The sequence below is a fragment of the Sus scrofa genome, chromosome X (assembly GCF_054392235.1).
Source record: "Sus scrofa isolate SSC_HxYL_T2T_F1_AM1 chromosome X, Sscrofa_HxYL_maternal_Yorkshire_Landrace_v2.0, whole genome shotgun sequence".
NCBI classification, from domain to species: domain Eukaryota; kingdom Metazoa; phylum Chordata; class Mammalia; order Artiodactyla; family Suidae; genus Sus; species Sus scrofa.
The window spans coordinates 125,063,940-125,081,787 of NC_139401.1; the positions used below are offsets into that span (position 1 = coordinate 125,063,940).

The following is a 17,848-nucleotide window of genomic DNA, read 5'->3' on the forward strand; positions in this document are numbered from 1 at the left end:
GAACCGAGATGATAAAAGAAGATTTAGGCAGAACTGGGAGAGATGCAATTTCTTTTGCCACATTTGGCTAAGGAATTGCATAGCTCCAAAGACAGGCGCTGTTAGAGATAACCTTAGGGCTGATTGATTAGCGTTTGTGAGACTTTAGTGAGCCTAGCATGACTGTTGGACCTTGAGGGCCTGTGTTGGGCTGCGACCCAGGACCCTGTCTGTACCAGACTAGGTGTCTCTGTGGAATGTCTTGGAGCACATGAAATGCAAGAGCAAAGAGTCATAGAGGAAACTGATATAAGTATGTTTATAGTATCAACTGTTGAGCCCAAGCAACTGTAAGTTTGCCAAATAAAACACAGGCTGCCAATACTGCATGGGAAATACATATACTGAATATTTATTATTTGTCATTTGCCTGAAATTCAAATTTAAGTGACTTTCTTGCATTTTTGTTTGCTGGATCCAACAATCCTAGATGAGTGAGAAGTTTTTTTCAGGAGTTTAAGGAATAGACTAGTGCTTCTCGGACTTTAATGTGCATACAAATCACCTGAGAAGTCAGCAAGTCTGAGATGGGCCCAAGCCCTCATCTTTCTTTTTTGTTGTTGTTATTCATTTTTATTTTATATTGGAATATAGTTGCTTCACAATGTCGATGTCAGGGGTACAGCAAAGTAAATCAGTTATACATACACATATATCTAATCTTTTTCAGATTCTTTTCCCATATAGATTGTTACAGAATATTGAGTAGAGTTCCCTGTGCTCTACAGCAGGTCCTTGTTGATTATCTATTTTATGTGTAGTAGTGTGTATATGTTAATGCCAACCTCCTAATTTATTCGTCTTCTTCCACATTTCCCCTTTGGTAACCACAAGTTTGTTTTCTATGTCTGTGAGACTATTTCTGGTTTGTAAATAAGTCCGTTTGTATCATTTTTTTTAAAGATTCCACATATAAGTGATAGCATATGGTATTTGTCTTTCTCTGTCTGACTTCACTTTGTATGATAATCTCTAGGTCCATCCATGTTGCAGCAAATGACATTATTTCATTCTTGTTTATGGCTGAATAATATTACATTGTATATATGTACCACACCTTCTCTATCCAGAGAAAAATGTAATTTGAAAACATACATGCATCCCAATGTTCATTTCAGCACTACTTACAAATAGCCAAGACATGGAAGCAACCTAAATGTCCATCGATAGAGGAATGGATAAACAAGCACTTGTGTTTCTAAAATGTTCCCAGGTGATGCTAATGCCACTGGTCACAGGGCATACATTAAATAGCAAAGGGTTACATAGGTTAATGCTTGAGGCACCTTTCTTGTTCCATAGTAAAATTTCCATCATTACCGGCTAACTCTTCCGTCATCACCCCAAGCATCAAGTAAAAGGAAGTCTTCAACTATGTTGCAAAGAGGTGTCTAGAAGTGTCTAGAGCAGGTGAAGCATTTGGGGTCCAAACTGGATGGACCAGGCAAGCACAAACTCTACCAGAAGAGAGAAATAATAGGACTTAACTGCTCTAACCCAGTAGTTCCCAAATTGTCTGCACATTATTATCACTAGGAGATCTTTTTTAAAAATTCAAGAGCCCAAGTCCTCCAGGACTAATTAAATCTTAATCTTTAAAAAAATTTTTTTAAGTTATAGTTGATTTACAGTGTTTTGCCAATTTCTGCTTTAGAGCAAAGTGACTCAGTTGTATACACACATATACATATATATACATATATACACCCACACATTCTTTTTTTATATTATCTTCCATCATAGTCTATCCCAGGAGATCGGATATAGTTCCCCATGCTATACTGTTAGATCTTGCTGTTTGTCCATTCTGCATAAAATAGTTTGCATCTCCTAACCCCAAACTCCCAGTCCTTCTCCCTCCCTCCCTCCTCCTCATAATGCTGCTTATTGATAGAACATCCTTAGTAGTAAAACAAGAAACAGAGATATATGTTCCATACTAAATGAAGTAAAATATAAAATATAGCAGACTTATAAAATGCCTTCACTGCCTTTTCACTACTATGCTTTCACTTTTGCACACACACAGAAATCCCCTGTGATGGGAGAGAGAGTAACACTGAAAGTTAGAGAGGGAAAGAAGGCATCAGAGGAGGTAGAGACCAAACAGAAAGTTTAAAGTATAAGCTCAGAGATAAATTAAAACCGGCTTGGAAGAGTAATGCTTAGTTGAAGGCGGACAGGAGGAGCTGTGAACAACCATAATATTTACATTATGTGTGTGGATTGTCACATTTGTGCCCAGGCTTGGTCAGTTTCTACAAATCAGTGAGTCTTAACCATTTCATCCATGTCACCTTTTGGGCCAGGCCTGAATGAAGTTAAGGAATCGTGGGGTCTACTTCCCCATCACCTGCTCTCCAACTCTTGGTATAACGTTCAGGCAAGTCCCTTGAGGTGCCTGCAGTTTCCCCAAATTGGAACATGTGATGGAAATGTCTTCTCTTCCCATAGACTGCCCAGGGAGGTATCTCTCCTGAGTCTTCCTGGAGCTACCCATCATCCCCAGAGCTCTGGCCACAGTGGCCACAAGAGACAGATGGCTGCATAAGATGGCAGGGCTCTTCGGCTCCAAGTGTTACTGGAGCCGGGTGGAACCTGTATCCGGGAGTAGGGAATCTTAGATTCTCAGGTAGTAGGGAGAGCAGACAAGGGAAGGACAAGAGTGGAGCCATCTTTAATTTTAAGAATTGCCCTGGAGTTCCCTGGTGGCTCAGCAGATTAAGGATGCAGCATTGTCACTTCTGTGGCTCTGCTTACAGCTGTGACACAGGTTTGATCCCTAGCCCAGGAACTTCTGCATGCTGCAGGCCCAGCCAAAAAAAAAAAAAAAAAAGCCCCTTTTCCCCAGCCCACTAAGCATGCATGCTTTTTGTCCTTAAAACTTTGTAACTCTGAGACTCAAACCCGTTTTCTGCCATTTACACTCTAGACCTTGATATAATTTTTATGGATCATAGACAGGGAGCAAGTTCTCTAGCTATTAAAAGTTACAACTAATCAACAGGTTGAGAGGCCTCCTCTAAGATACTTTCTACAAAGAAGATGATGTAGACAATAGAAACTTCTAGCTAGAATAAACTTTAGAGATCTTACTTCATGGACCAGAAAGTTGAGACTTAAGGTCATCAGTTATTTGAAGACCACATTCTTAACCATGCCTTGTTCTTGAAGTGTCTAAGCCCTAATACTGACATTTCTCTAAAACTCGATTTTCTTTAAACTCATTCTTTAATCGTGAGCTAAGTATATGCCTTTTGTGATGCTCAAAGCAGTGACACTGGCTTTGCAAGTTACCATCAGGCTGAGGGGGCACTTGGGCTGCACGCTTTCCCTTCCTGATGATGGTGAACATGCCTATCAGCTGGTAGCAGTGATGAGCCCGGGAAGGGAATTGCTGCTGGTCCCTCTGCAATAGTGGGATGAACACGCTCTGTTAGCTGTTTGCACCAAGTGTGTCAAACTCCAAATTCTAGGATGACAACAACATACCCCACATTTGAGGGGTGATGTGGCTCTGAGTCTTGGCACACGGTCTTCAGCATTGTACTCTTGAGATTTCTTTTTTCCCATAGTAGAGGCACACTTTTTGGAACTCTTTTTTGTTTTTTTTTTTTTTATCATTGGTGGGAGGGGGTGGGTTGAAAGTCAAGTCTGTACGTGTTTTCTGTGCTAATCTGAGAGCTGGACTCAACCCCAGGACTTGGGTCACTTACACACAGAGATCTCATTGTAAGGGGGGAGCAAAATGGCAGCTCCTCAGCTGCACTTTGAAATTCTGCATTAAAAAAAACACTAAGTATTCATAAGCCTCTTATTTAATGAATGAATCCCTTTGTATTTACATCCTTCACAACTCAGGGAACAAATAGGGTTTAGTTGCTAGAAAGTGAAAACTTCAAGCTCATCAGAATGGGGGAAAGAGTAGGCAATTTAGACGAACAGTGGAAATGGCTCCGCTCCGACTTCTTGGTACCTGCTCCCAAGGACATGCCAACCAATGCTTTATTTTTTCAGTGTCTCCACCTCCAGTTTAGGACATCCAAAAAGGGTCCACAAGATGCTTATCAAGATGCTTATCAGCATAACTCAGTATTCAGCTGGTTAGACGCTCACCTAATATCAAACCAGGGAACAAACAGAACAACTAGTGAGGTGTGGTGATTGCCACTTGCCAATGAATGACTTACGTTTTGCCACATGCCTTCACCTTGCTCCCTCCTCTTTTATCTAAAATTCTCCAGACAGGGTAAACCATTGAGGAAGAGGTTAGAGGTCAATCTCTATCAGAAGCAATCCAAAAGAAAATTTTGAGTTGACATAATTTCAAAACGGAAGTGGAATAAACTCATTCGTGGGTTCTCCCACTCATTAGGCTAGTTTCAGGCTCTTCAATATTAATTAGTAGGCTGTGAATTCAGTTCTGTGCAATTATGATGAGCCAGTTTTTGGAGTATGAAAGAGCTAACTTATCATATTTTCGAACTACTCATCTAGAATATTTTTGTATTTCCATATTTCTCGAGTAGCACTTAATTTAATCTTAGCCCCATTTCTTTCAATAAACCATTGTTGCATCTCATAAGCAGCACAGCTTCTTCCTCTAACTCATCTCCCCGTGAAATTGGTTTAATGAAGCAGAAAGGTATGAAGCATTAGCAACAGTGGAATCCATGTGGTAACACTTCATTTTTCAGAGGCACTCACATTTCCACCCTAATTTATAAAATCAGCACACAAATGATTTTTATCACGGCCATTACATCAGTATAAATTACTGCCTTTTCTATAACACGGCAGTTAGTCAAACTGTTGAAATGATATCTATTAGTCAAGGCATGGGGGAGGGGGTGCAGGGAGAGGTAGGAAAGAGTTAGTGAAAGCGAAGGCTGATGGTTGTCTTACAGAAACACTAATATTAATTTACCATAATGAACACCGATGGGGTATTTTGCAAACGTACAGATGAAAATTAAATGCACAAAGTGAAGCAAATGGGTCAATTTGTTCAGGACAAAGAAAGGGACCTTCAATAAACAAAACGGTGCTATATAGAGACAGACAGCGATGCAATTAGTCAGACACTCCTCCTGTCCAGTGGGCAAGCCGCAGCCGCCCTGGGCAGGAGCCATTGTTGTTCTCTCCCGCGTGGGTGTCTTCATTTATCTCATTGTAGGAACTGTCATCCTGGTTTTGTGCCCTGTGGCCTCACCATGTCAAATCCATCCTGCCAGAGCCTCCTTGGAGAGTACTGCCTACTGGCATCTCCTCTCTTCACCACTGCCTCCTAGGTTGCTTGCTAGAACCTAGCGGGCCCCCTTCGCAGTTAGACAGTCTCAGTCATCTGACCTCACTGGTGTGAGCCTTGCGGTCAGTGGGGTGGGGCTGGGTTCACAGTTCCCTCGGCTCTCACTGTGATCAAGTTTACTGAGCAAACGATTTACGAGTTTGACAGTTCCTTTTGGAGAGACAGCATAGATGGATGGGTATAGGATGAGTTTAACCTTGAAAGAATAAACTGTTCACATACTTCAGAAGCGGCATTTAACCATAAGCAATTTGCGTATAAATTGCAAGTCATTCTTGTCCATCGAGTGGCACGCCACGCTGGGTAGACTTCCGTGCTGTGAATTCTATGTGACAGTACTGTAGCCATATTGAAAATGTACTCCCTTCTTCTACTGGCTTCAGTACCTTGTACCAGTCTATCTTAGTGAGAGTATGTAAAACCTTTATGGGCAGTTCTGGGTTCTATATTTATTCAATAATTCGTTCCACTAACAAATATTTTGGGGGCCTGTGCTATGTACCAGGGACCAGGCTACTAGATGCTTGGGAGCCAATGGCAAATGAGCCTTCTAGTGGAGAAAGCAATCATTGAACAAGTAATTGCAAGCAAGATTTATGGGGTTCCTGAGGTTGGTGGTAATTCCACAATGGTTTCTCTCAATTATCTCTCATTACCCTCAGCCAGGGTGTTCAGGGAATACCAATTTGTTGATTATAGACAGTCACCATGTCTATTTAGGTCTTGGTAGTTTCTGAAAACCAGACGCATACTGGTTTTTACCAAATTTGATATACTATTGAATGATACAAAATTACAACTTAATATTCATTTTTTGAGTCTCCACCCTGCAATCCAATAGAAGCTAGCATTTTCAAATACACAGCTCTTGCAGTTGGGAAATAGATTTCAATGAAATTTGACACCCTGATCAACATTATAAACATCTGCTTGTATTGAATGGGGGTTAGTAGTTCACAAACCTGCTAATCTTAACATTAGATAAGCTAAAATTAGTGATACCTGGTATCAAAAATCCCCAGAATAGAATCTAAAATCTTTTGCTTTGGCTTTAAGTTAATCATTGTTTGCATTTCTTCCTATCTATCTCTCTATCTATCCTCCTGTTCTTAATGCCTGTCCTCATGTAAGTAAAAGGAAAGGTCTCTTTTATAGATGATGACCTTAGAGATATAACTCTGTCCTTAATTCCTTACTTTTTTTTAGTCCCAAGCCATGGGAAGTAACACATTCTTCCAAGGGTTTTAGACCAGGGGCTGGGACATTTTTCCTGTCGAAAAAAAAAAGCCAGATAGCAAATTTTTTTTTTTTTTTACTTTGTTGGCCTTACAGTGTCTGAGTCAACTCAGTTTTTGTTACACAAAAGCAACTATAGACAATAGATAGATAAATGGGGGTGGCTGTGTTTCAAGGAGACCATATCTACAGTGATAGGAGGTGGCCCTGAATGGGCCCATAAGCCATAGTGTGCCAACCCTGGTTTTCAAGCATAAGAAACGTCTACGGTGTTAGGAAAAGAAACACGAGCAGAGGACAGGTCAGCGAAACAGGGTCATGAAGCATCATCAAAGTGTAATTATAAGGAGGTTCCCTAGGCTTAGTCACTTGCCCCTCGCCCTGCTGAGGAAGCACAGTTACTAATTCACAGCTTAACTTGAGATTATGTCAGCCGTTTGGACGTGCACTTAGTCACCTAGCTTTCTTCCTCTAGTCTTCGTATTCCCTTATGATATCATCTTTTCCTTATCTTGATTTTTACATTTTTGATTTATGGTTTGCTACTATATTATCTGTTCTTAGTCTTTACGGAGTGTGCCATTCCTCATTAGCTCTTTGGGCCTGACCCTTGAGCTCCAGTTAAGTTCATCTCCTGACAGTTCCTCTTTGCCCATAACTTAGATTTCCTAGGCCCTGTAATGGGGTATTTTTCAGCTCATTTCTTTCGTAGGATTCAACCCAGTTTACCCCCTAAGATGTTCTTTCTTCCGATTCCTGCTTTGATTGACATAACATCCTCCTCAACCCTGAAGAGTTATACAAAGGTGAGTCTGCTATGGCAACATATTCTATACATGAATCCATGCTCCTGGAGAGCCCTGGACTGCAGGAAAGAGACACAAGTGGCACACACACGTGTGTTCTCTCTGTTTGTCTCTCCACATGTGCATATGCGTGTGAACACACACAAACACATACATACATTTATTGAACGCTTACTATCTGCCATGCACTATGGTTTTTTACGTACATTAGCTCATTTAGCTCTGTTAACAGGTACTCTGTTAAGGCATGCATTATATTATCATTGTTATTATTATTAATATTATTATTGTTGTTATTTTGTCATCGTCATCTCCATCACCTCCATTTTATGGATGAGAAACCTGAGGCCCAGCACAGTTTAATTTACCTTCCCGAGATCACATAGTGAGAAAGTGGCAGAGTGCAGATTTGTACACAGTTTGATCTGAACCAGAACTTGTGGTCTCATCATCTGAACAGCATAGTGGTTGGTTGCTCTGCTGCCCCAGTGATCCTAAGTAATTAAGAGACTTCACTGCTAGAGGGCTGAGACTCTTTCTTGCCTTTTTTTTTTTTTTTTTTTTTTGCTACCTCTAGGTGTGTCCCTCTGGCTCCTGACACTACTTAGGTCCATAGCCCTCAGAGAAGCCCATCTGTCACTCTTGATCCAAACTTCTACAATGACAAGATAGCTTCATATAGACAGCCAGCACTGTGGTCACACAAAAATGATTTGATATCTGGCTCTGAACCATACAGACATTCTTTTTCATATTCTTTTCCATTATGGTTTATTACAGGGTATTGAATATAGTTCTCTGCACTATACAGCAGGACCTCATTGCTTATTCATTCTAAATATAATTTTATCTATTAACCCCCAATTCCCCATCCATCCCACTCTCTCCCGTTTCCCCCTTGGCAACCACAAGTCTGCTCTCTGTGTCTGTGAGTCTGTTTCTGTTTTGTAGGTGGGTTCATTTGTGCCATATTTTAGATTCCACAAATAAGTGATATAATATGATATTTGTTGTTCTCTTTCTGACTTACCTCACTTAGTATGATAATCTCTAGGTCCATCCATGCTGCTGCAAATGGCATTATTTCATTCTTTTTTTATGGCTGAAAAAGACAAATGGTCTCCACATTTGAAAGGAAGAGGTGAAACTCAATTTTCAGATGATATAATGTTACATATAAAAAAAGAATCCACAAAAATAAAATTAAAGCTAATGAATGAATTCAACAAAGTTATAGAATCTAAAATCAGCACCCCCAAGTATGTTGAATTAGTAATCTTAAAATTATAAAGACAGTTCTGTGTACAATAGCATCAAAAAATAATTTGGAAAAAAAATTTAAGAAAAGAAATGTAAAGCTTATACTCTGGAAACCACACAAAAAAAAATCAAAATAAGTATGAAGACCTAAATAAATGGAAAGCTGCCCCATGTTCGTGGATAGACTTATTGTTTAAATGGCAACATTATTCGAGGTGATCTGCAGATTCAAGAGATCCCTGTCAAAATCTCGATGACTTTTTTTTTTTTTTACAGAACTAGAAAAGTAGATTCTGAAAGTCATGTGAAATTGCAAGGGACCTCAAATATTCAAAACGATCCTGAAAATCAAAGGTATCATTGGATGACTCAAACTTTTCCATTCGAAAGCTTAAAACAAAACCACAGTAATCAAATCAATGTGCTACTGGCAAAGGGATAGACGATCAGTGGAATAGAATTGAGTCCAGAAATAAATTCATACATGTATTTTTAATTGATTTTCAACAAAGGTGCTAAGACTATTCAATTAGGAAAGAATAGTCTTTTCAACAAATAGTCTTTTGAGCAACTGAATAGCCACATGCAAAAGATTGAAGTTGGACCTCTAGCTCACAGTATATATAAAAATTAACTCAAAATTGGTCAAAGACCCAAATGAAAGAACTAATGGATAATACTCTTAAAAGAAAACATAGGGGTAAATCTTCATGACATTGGATTTGGATTCTTAGATATGATGTCAAAGTACAAACAACAAAGGAAAAATAGATAAAATGGAATTCATCAAAATTAAAAATATTTTGTTTTTCAGAGGACACTATCAAAATAATAAAAAAAACCTATAGAAAGGGAGAAAATATTTGCAAATCATATATGGGTATCTATCATATCCATAATGTATAAAAGACTCCGACAACTCAACAACAAAAAAACAAGCTACCTGACTAAAGAGTAGTCAAGGACTTAAATAGGCATTTATCCAAGGAATATAAATAAATGGCCAACGAGCTGGTGGTAGGAATGTAAAATGTTGTGGTTGCCTTGGAAAACATCTTGGTCAATTCTCCAAAATGTTAAAAATAGAATTACCATGTGAACTAGTAATTCTACTCCTCGCTATATACCCCAAAGAATTGAAAACAGGTATTTAGATAAATACATGCATATGAATGTTCATATTAGCACTATTCGCATTAGCCTCAAGGTGGATAAAAAGTCAGTAAATATCTATCAGTTGATGAATGGATAGACAAATGTGGTATTCCCATACAATGGATTATTATTCTTCCATAAAAAGCAGTGATATACTGATACATGTTACAACACTGATGATGAACCTCAAAGATATTATGCTAAGCAAAAGAAAACAAACAGGAGTTCCCATCGTGGTGCAGTGGTTAACAAATCCGACTAGGAACCATGAGGTTGCGGGTTCGGTCCCTGCCCTTGCTCAGTGGGTTAACGATCCGGTGTTGCCGTGAGCTGTGGTGTAGGTTGCAGACGTGGCTCGGATCCTGCGTTGCTGTGGCTGTGGCTGTGGTGTAGGCTGGTGGCTACGGCTCCGATTCAACCCCTAGCGTGGGAACCTCCATATGCCGCGGGAGCAGCCCAAGAAATAGCTAAAAAGACAAAAAGAAAAAAAGAAAACAAACAGAAAAGGTCATATATGATTCAATTTATATGAAATATCTAGAATTAGGAGTTCCCGTTGTGACTCAGTGTGTTGGGAACCCAGTGCTGTCTCTGTAAGCATGTGGATTTCATCCCTGGCCTCACTCAGTGGGTTAAGAATCCGGCGTTGCACAACCTGCAGTGTAGGTCACACAAGTGCCTCGGATCCAGTGTTGCTAAGGCTGTGGTGTAGGCCTCAGCTGCAGCTGTGATTCGACCCCTGGGCAAGAAACTTCCCTATGCCACAGGTATGGCTGTAAAAATAAAAAAGCAAAAGAAAAAGGGAAGAAGATAGCTAGAATCAGCAAATCTATAGAAATAAAAAGCAAATTAGTGGTTTCTAGGGCGTGTGAGGGGAGAATGGGAAATGACTACTTAATGAGTACAGAGTTTTCTTTTGGAGAGATAAAAACAGTTTGGAATTTGAGAAAGGTGATGGTTGCACATTAGGAATATACTAAACACCTTTGAATTGCACACTTAATTAATTTTATGTTACGCAATGTTTACATAAATTTCAAAAGTAATCGCTCTAGGTGCTATGAGGAGAACAGATTTGAAGATAGCACACATGGAAATGAGGTCAGTTAGAGGGCTGTCACAGTGGTCCAGATGAGGTGATGGTGACCTGAATTAACGTTGCCAGCAGCAAGGACGGAGAGAGGCAAATTAATTCAAGTTATTTAGGAACCAGCGTGTACAGGACTTGGTGGCCAACGAGATGAGGAAAGAGTGTGTGACAGGCGTTGAGGATGTCTCAAAGCTTTTGAAGCTGGGTGCCTAGGCAAACTGCAACACCACTGGAATTAAAACCCATTTTACAGATGCAAAACTGGAGAGGCTATTGGCTTGCCTGCTGTCACACAGTGAACCAGTGGGGGAAATACGCCCATGCTGCTCTCCTGATCTGTGGCTCAGGCAACTTTGCATATGATATAGCAAATATGAATAGTGACTTAAAAATCACCTGAATATTTTCGAACAACTGCATAATTGGTTTCTTGTGTGCCTTCATTTTAATACCCATGTTTGGAACTATAAAGTTATAGCTATGACAATATTCTGATGCAACTACATCTCTGAGCCCCCTGTGTCTGCCACCTCCCTTTACAATGCTTTCTATCCAGTACTGACAACCCTGAAAGGCCTTTCTCTTATAAGCCTTCCTCCCTCCACGAACACAACCCAGGGAACATGCTGTAGCCCCTCCTTGTCTCTCTGAAACAGCATAGTTGTAAGGGACCATATGTCTGCAGCCCGAAGCCTTCTGGTGCTGAAATGGAAACAAGCTACCCAGAGCACCCCAAATATAGGGATGAGTAGAAGAGGCCTTGGGCTTGGGCTTGGGGGCTGGGCAGGAGGAAGGAGACAAAGCACATGACCCTGTCATGGGAGGACCTCAGTCCCAGGTGGCAGGAGGCAGTGGGGGTGGAGGCACAGCAAAACCTCAGCTGCTGGAGAGGAAGAGCCAGGACCTTTTGTCCCATAATGTATGGAAGAGTGTGTGCGTGTATGTGATGATGATGATTAAATGGTACATGGTATCAGCGAAAATTGTCAGCACGGATGCTGATTAGGGATGCTGAAGAACTAATAGTATGGAAGGAAACTGGAAAAATTGGTCTGAGTGTGGAAAAGTAATACTAATTACAATCATTTATGCGAACCGCTTACCATTTATGACTAATTACCACCCAACACAATAACCATTAGGTATATCATTAAATATGTGTCAGATTAACTTTGTTGTCAGTTTTATTTGTGATTACAACAGTAAACTCTGCGTGTATGCTTGTGCTTAATAGTTTGTTGCTCATGCAAGCACGGCTGTCAGCTCACAATTTGAAAAAACATTATGTTAAGGGCTGGAGCGTGGCAGGCTTTGAATTCCAGGCTAAGTAGTTTGTAGTTAATTTAGGAGGCAATGGGGAGCCCTTACAGAATAATCAATAGAGAAGACACATGATCAGTGCTGTACTTTAGGAACCACAGACTGGCAAGCCTGGAAGATTCCTTAGAGGTTACTCACCCAATGGTCACCAGCCAGTGGGCACTGGCAACCACACTGGAGGCTCTGGAGGGATTGTCGTGGGTATAACACCGGGAACTCTACCCAATATTCTGTGATAATCGATATGGCAAAAGAGTCTGCAAAAGAATGGACTGTGTATATGTACAACTGAATCACTTTGCTGTACAGCAGAAATTATCACAGCATTATAAATCAACTATACTTCAATAAAACTTTTTTTTAAAAAAGAGCCTTTGAAAGGGTCAACAAATAAAAATTAACTGGGAAAAAAGACTAAAGGGAGTCATGTACTTCATAATATAGCTGCTCGGATCAACTACAATGTCAATATTATTTGTTTTGGGCTGGAATCAATCAAACTGGAACACTTTATCAGAAGCACTGATTGGCAGTTATGAAAGTCTGATGCACTTTTTATAATGGGAAACAATTCTTTCTTTTTTATTTTTAAAATTTTTATTGAAATATAGTTGATTTACAATGTTGTGTTAATTTCAAGTGTACAGCACAGCGATTTGGTTATACAAATATATATGTTCTTTTAAAAATTCTCTTCCATTATAGGTTATTATAAGATATTAATTATAGGTCCCTGTGCTATATGGTAGGTCCTTGTTGGTTATGTATTTGACTTTTTTAGTTTCATTGAAGTATAGTTGATTTACAAAGTTGTGATAATTTCTGCTGAACAACAAAGTGATTCAGTTATACATGTACACACATCCATTCTCTCTGATTCTTTTCCCAGATAGATTATCAAAAAATGCTGGGTAGAGTTCTCTGTGCTATACAGCAGGTCCCCACTGGCCAATCATTCCATATACCTCAGTGTACATATGCCAATCTCAAAGCCCAGTCCATCCCTCCCATCCCCCCAACTGTCCCCTTTGATAACTGTTTTTCAAAGTCTGTGTGTCTGTTTCTGTTCTGCAGATAAGTTCACTTGTATCCCTTTTTTAGATTCCACATATAGGAAACAAATGACAATTTTAACATTAGAAAAACAATTTCCAATTATGGGCTCCACAGGTTCAAAACAAATTAAAAGGGGTCTTGAGAGGTGAAACGGTTAGGAGCCTCAACTATAATCCAACCAATCATTTCATTTGCAGATGGGGAAAGAGAGGCTAGAGAAGGATGGAACCTGCCTTAGAGGAAGATGGATATACGGATTGGACAGTACATGTGGAAGGTAGGTGAGCCTGGAGACTACAAAACCAGTTCAGTAGCAAATCAAGGTGCCTAAATTAGGGTGGTAGAAATTGATTTACAAAGGAGAATGGCAGATGGGAGAGGATGAAAAGGCAGTGTCAGACAGACTGGTTAAATGTGGGCAGAGAAGAGGAGAAAGAAGCTGAGGTTGACTCTGAAATTTCCAGTGTGGCTGAATGGGGGCAATGGTGGCATCATTAACAGAAATATAAAAATCCGGAAGAAAAATTGGTTTTGGAGTAGAAGGGAATCATATGTTTGGTATTAGATATTTTGACTGTAACTTGTAACATTGTGTATTCAAAAGGAGAATGACAATAGAAATTAGAAACACTTGGGCTTAAATCCTGACTTCTTTATGCTGTGTGGCTTTTGATAAGAAATTTTTCTTTTGACTCTCAATTTTCATATCTGTAGATCTGGAACAGTGATATCTGCCTTATAGAGTTACTGAGAAGATTAAGTAGGAGAAAGTACCTCAGATAATATCTAGCAAGTGGCAAGTACTTATTACTTTTCCCTGGAAGAAGTATGGAAGTAGAAATGTTCAAAAAGAAGCAGTTAAGAAATACGGGAGAGTTCAGGAGTGATATCAGATCCCAAGCTTTATTTTCAGGATCTAACTGCAAAACACTGATAGTACTTTTCCAACATTTCTTGGAGGTGAAGTTACTAGAAGAGAATACAGGAGAAGCCACACTTACTGAGAATTTGGGAAGGAATCTAGCAAAGGAACTTGAAGGAATGGACAGAGGAGGATAGAGAACACCTTGTCAATGAAGCCAAGGGAGGCAAAATAATTTGAAAATGGAAGTTCTGGTCCAAGGGTTCAAATGCATTAAAAGGTCTAGAAAATGAAGACAGAGTAAGGCCATTTTGGAGGTCACTTTTAGAGACAGCAGAAAATAACAGATGAAGTAAATAAGATGGCACAGCAGAGACAGTAAAGAAAAATCCACTCTTTCAACATGGGCCATAAACAAGAAGGATAGAGGTGATGGTAACTCAAATAGTAGCAGCTATAAGAAAAGTTTATTTCAGGCTACTTAAAACCTGAGCATGTTGTATATGCCAAGGGAATCCTTCCAGTGGAGAGAAACAGACTGATAAGGCAGAAGAGAGAGGTCGTATTTGTTAAGGAGGTTCTCTTAAGCTACCATAGGCAGCCCCAGGCTATGGTCACTCTAAATATGTGCTTGGGAGACTATTACATTTAGAAGGGATAGACAGTAGGTCCTACTGTACAGCACAGAGAACTATATCCAATGTCCTGGGATAGACCATGATGGAAAGTAATATTTTTAAAAAATGTATATATATATATATATATATATATATATATGTATTTGGGTCACTTTGCTGTACAGGAGAAACTGGCACAGCATTGTAAATCAACTATACTCTATACTTTAATTAAAAAATTAAAATAAATAAAAATGTCTTGGAGAGGAGCTAATGCTTGAGTCCGGAAAAGTTGCCTGATGGCACACCAGAAGGAAGCCATCCCATTAGTGCTGTTTGCCTATACTTGTGAACAAACCACCCCAAAGAAGCATCCAGTCTTCTCATGTGCATAGTTAAGTGGCATAATTTAGAGTCTAAACTCCAAGTTTGGGTCCCCAAAGCAGGGGGCTCAAAATTTTGTCACTTGGGACTTTTTGATGCAAGTAAGCATTAATGACTTACAATCATTAAAATTAAAACTTCTGTTCTCTTTGAAGTATGGAATAAGACCTGGAGGTCCACTGTTCCTACTTAACATTATTTTGGACATACTGAGTAATGTAATTAGACAAGAAAACAGATTAATGAAAGATTTTAAAAGATTGGAAGAGAGAATTCTGGAATGGCAGTGTGAAAAACATGGCAGACATTGTCCCCAGCAAAACAGTCATTGAATGGATGAAAATTGTTTTTTAAAAAACACACACAAACGTTTAAAATAACTAGAAATTGTCTCAAGACAGAAAGAACACAGATAAACATTTACTCAAGAAAACCCACTAAATCTTGGTAAGAACAATGAGAGTCTGTGGCATTTAAGCCAAATATGCTTCCATCCCTGACACTACTCCAGGTCAGTGATGGGAGATCTGTTCCAACCAGTTGTGGCTAAGGGGGTTCCCTCTGCTCCAGCTCCTGGTCTAGCGCTACTCTTTCCCAATTGGAAAGGAAGGCTGGTAGCATCCCTAATTCCTCTGATCTCATGCTGCAGAACCACTCTTCAGGAAGGTGCAGCCAAGAGGACTTGGCTCCCCAGGGTAAGGCAAGGGCTCTGTCCCAGACCTGATGGGCTGAGAATACTGACACTCCAGTCTCGCCTGTCCCAGCGCACTCAGAGGTTATAGGTTCCATGCTTGGAGGGCAAGCAAGCGAAAGAGATCAGGGGCTGTTATCTCCCCTACACTGCCTGCTTGTGGAGCACTGGTGTCACTCAGAGTGAAACAGACCTCTGACCCACCCGCCAGCTCCAGTGCAGTAGTGCGAAGGTTCTGCCCAGCGAGAGAGAGGCAGACTGTAAGGACGAAGGACTCAAACTCTGACAGAAGGTGTTGTTAAAAACGGTGGAAGTCTTGGTGGCAAGCTCTTAAGAGAGGGCTGGTAGTTCTGTGAGACTAGTGACAACAATTGAAACTATCTAGACCTTAAACTAGAATCAGAGAGAGAGAATAAGAGCCCTGCTAGGATGACGTTCATCCCTGGGGGCCAAAAGGCTGTGTGCGTGCACTAGGCTGCACAGACTCAGGGGCAACCAGAGCAGGGCATGCAGCAGACTGAAAAACATTACCTGAGTTGCACAGACCCATCAACTCAGAGTGGGAGTCTCATTGGTACTAGAGGATTAGGTACAACCTCTGCCCAAACGCTGGCTGAAAAATAAGCTACACTGGCCCAGGGGCAAATCCTAGGAAGCGTAAGGGGATTTTCTTTCAATATTCACAAGGAGAACCTGGTAGAACCCCAGGAGGTAAAACTCCTAAAAGTATGGGAATTTCCATCCCTTGCCCCCATATCTGGATTCCCTGGAGTTTTTAACCCCCAGAGTTGCCCACACTGAGCCTCCAGCAATTCATCAATTACAGTTTGGGTTTTCTTACTCCACATTGGCTCCCCTGGAGGTTTCTTCTCCAGGAGGTTGTGAATCTCTGCATTCACCTATTGGGTTCTCCAATTTGGGGGAGGGGGGCAATGGTTTGCCCTGTGACTTCACTTATAGATCTAAAAAGAGCTGTTGATTTTTCAGTTTGTTCAGGTTTTTACTTGTTAGGACAGAATGGCAAATCCCAAGCTTCTTACATGCCGGATCAGAATCCAGACCAGTCTTTGTCTTTTAATTGGTATATTTGGGCCACTTACATTTAAGGTAACTATTGATATGGTAGGATTATGTCTATCCCTTTCAGTTAGTTTCCTCTGGTTCTTGTTCCTCTTTTTTCTTAACTTCCTGTGAGATGCCTGAACACTTTTTAGGATTATTTCTCGATTTAAGTTTTTTAAAGCCTCTCTCTTTTTGTATTTTTCTTAGTGGTCACTCTGGATACTACAATATACTTTTGTGGCTTATTACAGTCTCTAGGTAGCAACATTTTACTACTTTGGGGATTTATCCAAAGGAAATGAAGTCAGGATCTTATAAAGGTATTGGCACTCCCATGTTCATTGCAGTGTTATTCATATAGCCAAGATATGGAAACATTCTAAGTGTCCCTAGACAGATGAATAGATAAAGAAAATGTAGTATATATATGACAGAATATCATTTGACCATTATAAAGAAGGAAATTCTGCTGTTTGTGACAACATGGATGGAACTTGAGGGCAGTCTTTCTTTTTTTAAAAAATTGAAGTGCAGTCGATTTATAATACTGTGTTAGTTTCAGGTGTACAGCAAAGTGATTTGGTTTTATATATATATTCTTTTTTTATTCTTTTCAATTATAGATTATTATAAGATATTGAGTATTAGTCCCTGTGCTATACAGTAAATCCTTGTTGTTTATCTATTTTCTACCTAGTAGTGTGTATATGTTAATCCCAAACTCCTAATTTATCCCTCCTGCTCTCCCATTTTGTAACGTTAAGTTTGTTTTCTGTGTCTGTGAGTTTGTTTCTATTTTGTATATAGATGTATTTGTATTATTTTTAGATTCCACATATAAGAAATATTGTATGATATTTGTCTTTCTCTATCTGACTTATTTCACTTAGTATGAGAATCTCTAGGTCCACCCATGTTGCTGCAAATGGTGTTATTTCATTCTTTTTTACGGCTGAGTAATA

The 17,848-nt window shown here is 39.8% G+C and overlaps 1 protein-coding gene across 2 annotated transcripts in view; it reads left to right on the forward strand.

The window, feature by feature from the left end:
* LOC110257749 (uncharacterized) overlaps positions 1 to 17,848 on the forward strand; it is a 643,664-nt gene that overhangs the window by 280,102 nt on the left and 345,714 nt on the right. Inside the window, exon 2 of one of the 2 annotated variants that reach the window (XM_085008914.1) lies at positions 13,468 to 13,547. The exons of the other annotated variant lie outside the window; for it this stretch is intronic. Within the exon in view, the coding sequence (XP_084865040.1) occupies positions 13,515 to 13,547 (33 nt within the window). The 5' untranslated portion in view covers positions 13,468 to 13,514. The remainder of the gene's footprint in view (positions 1 to 13,467; positions 13,548 to 17,848) is intronic. 2 annotated transcript variants of the gene reach the window in all.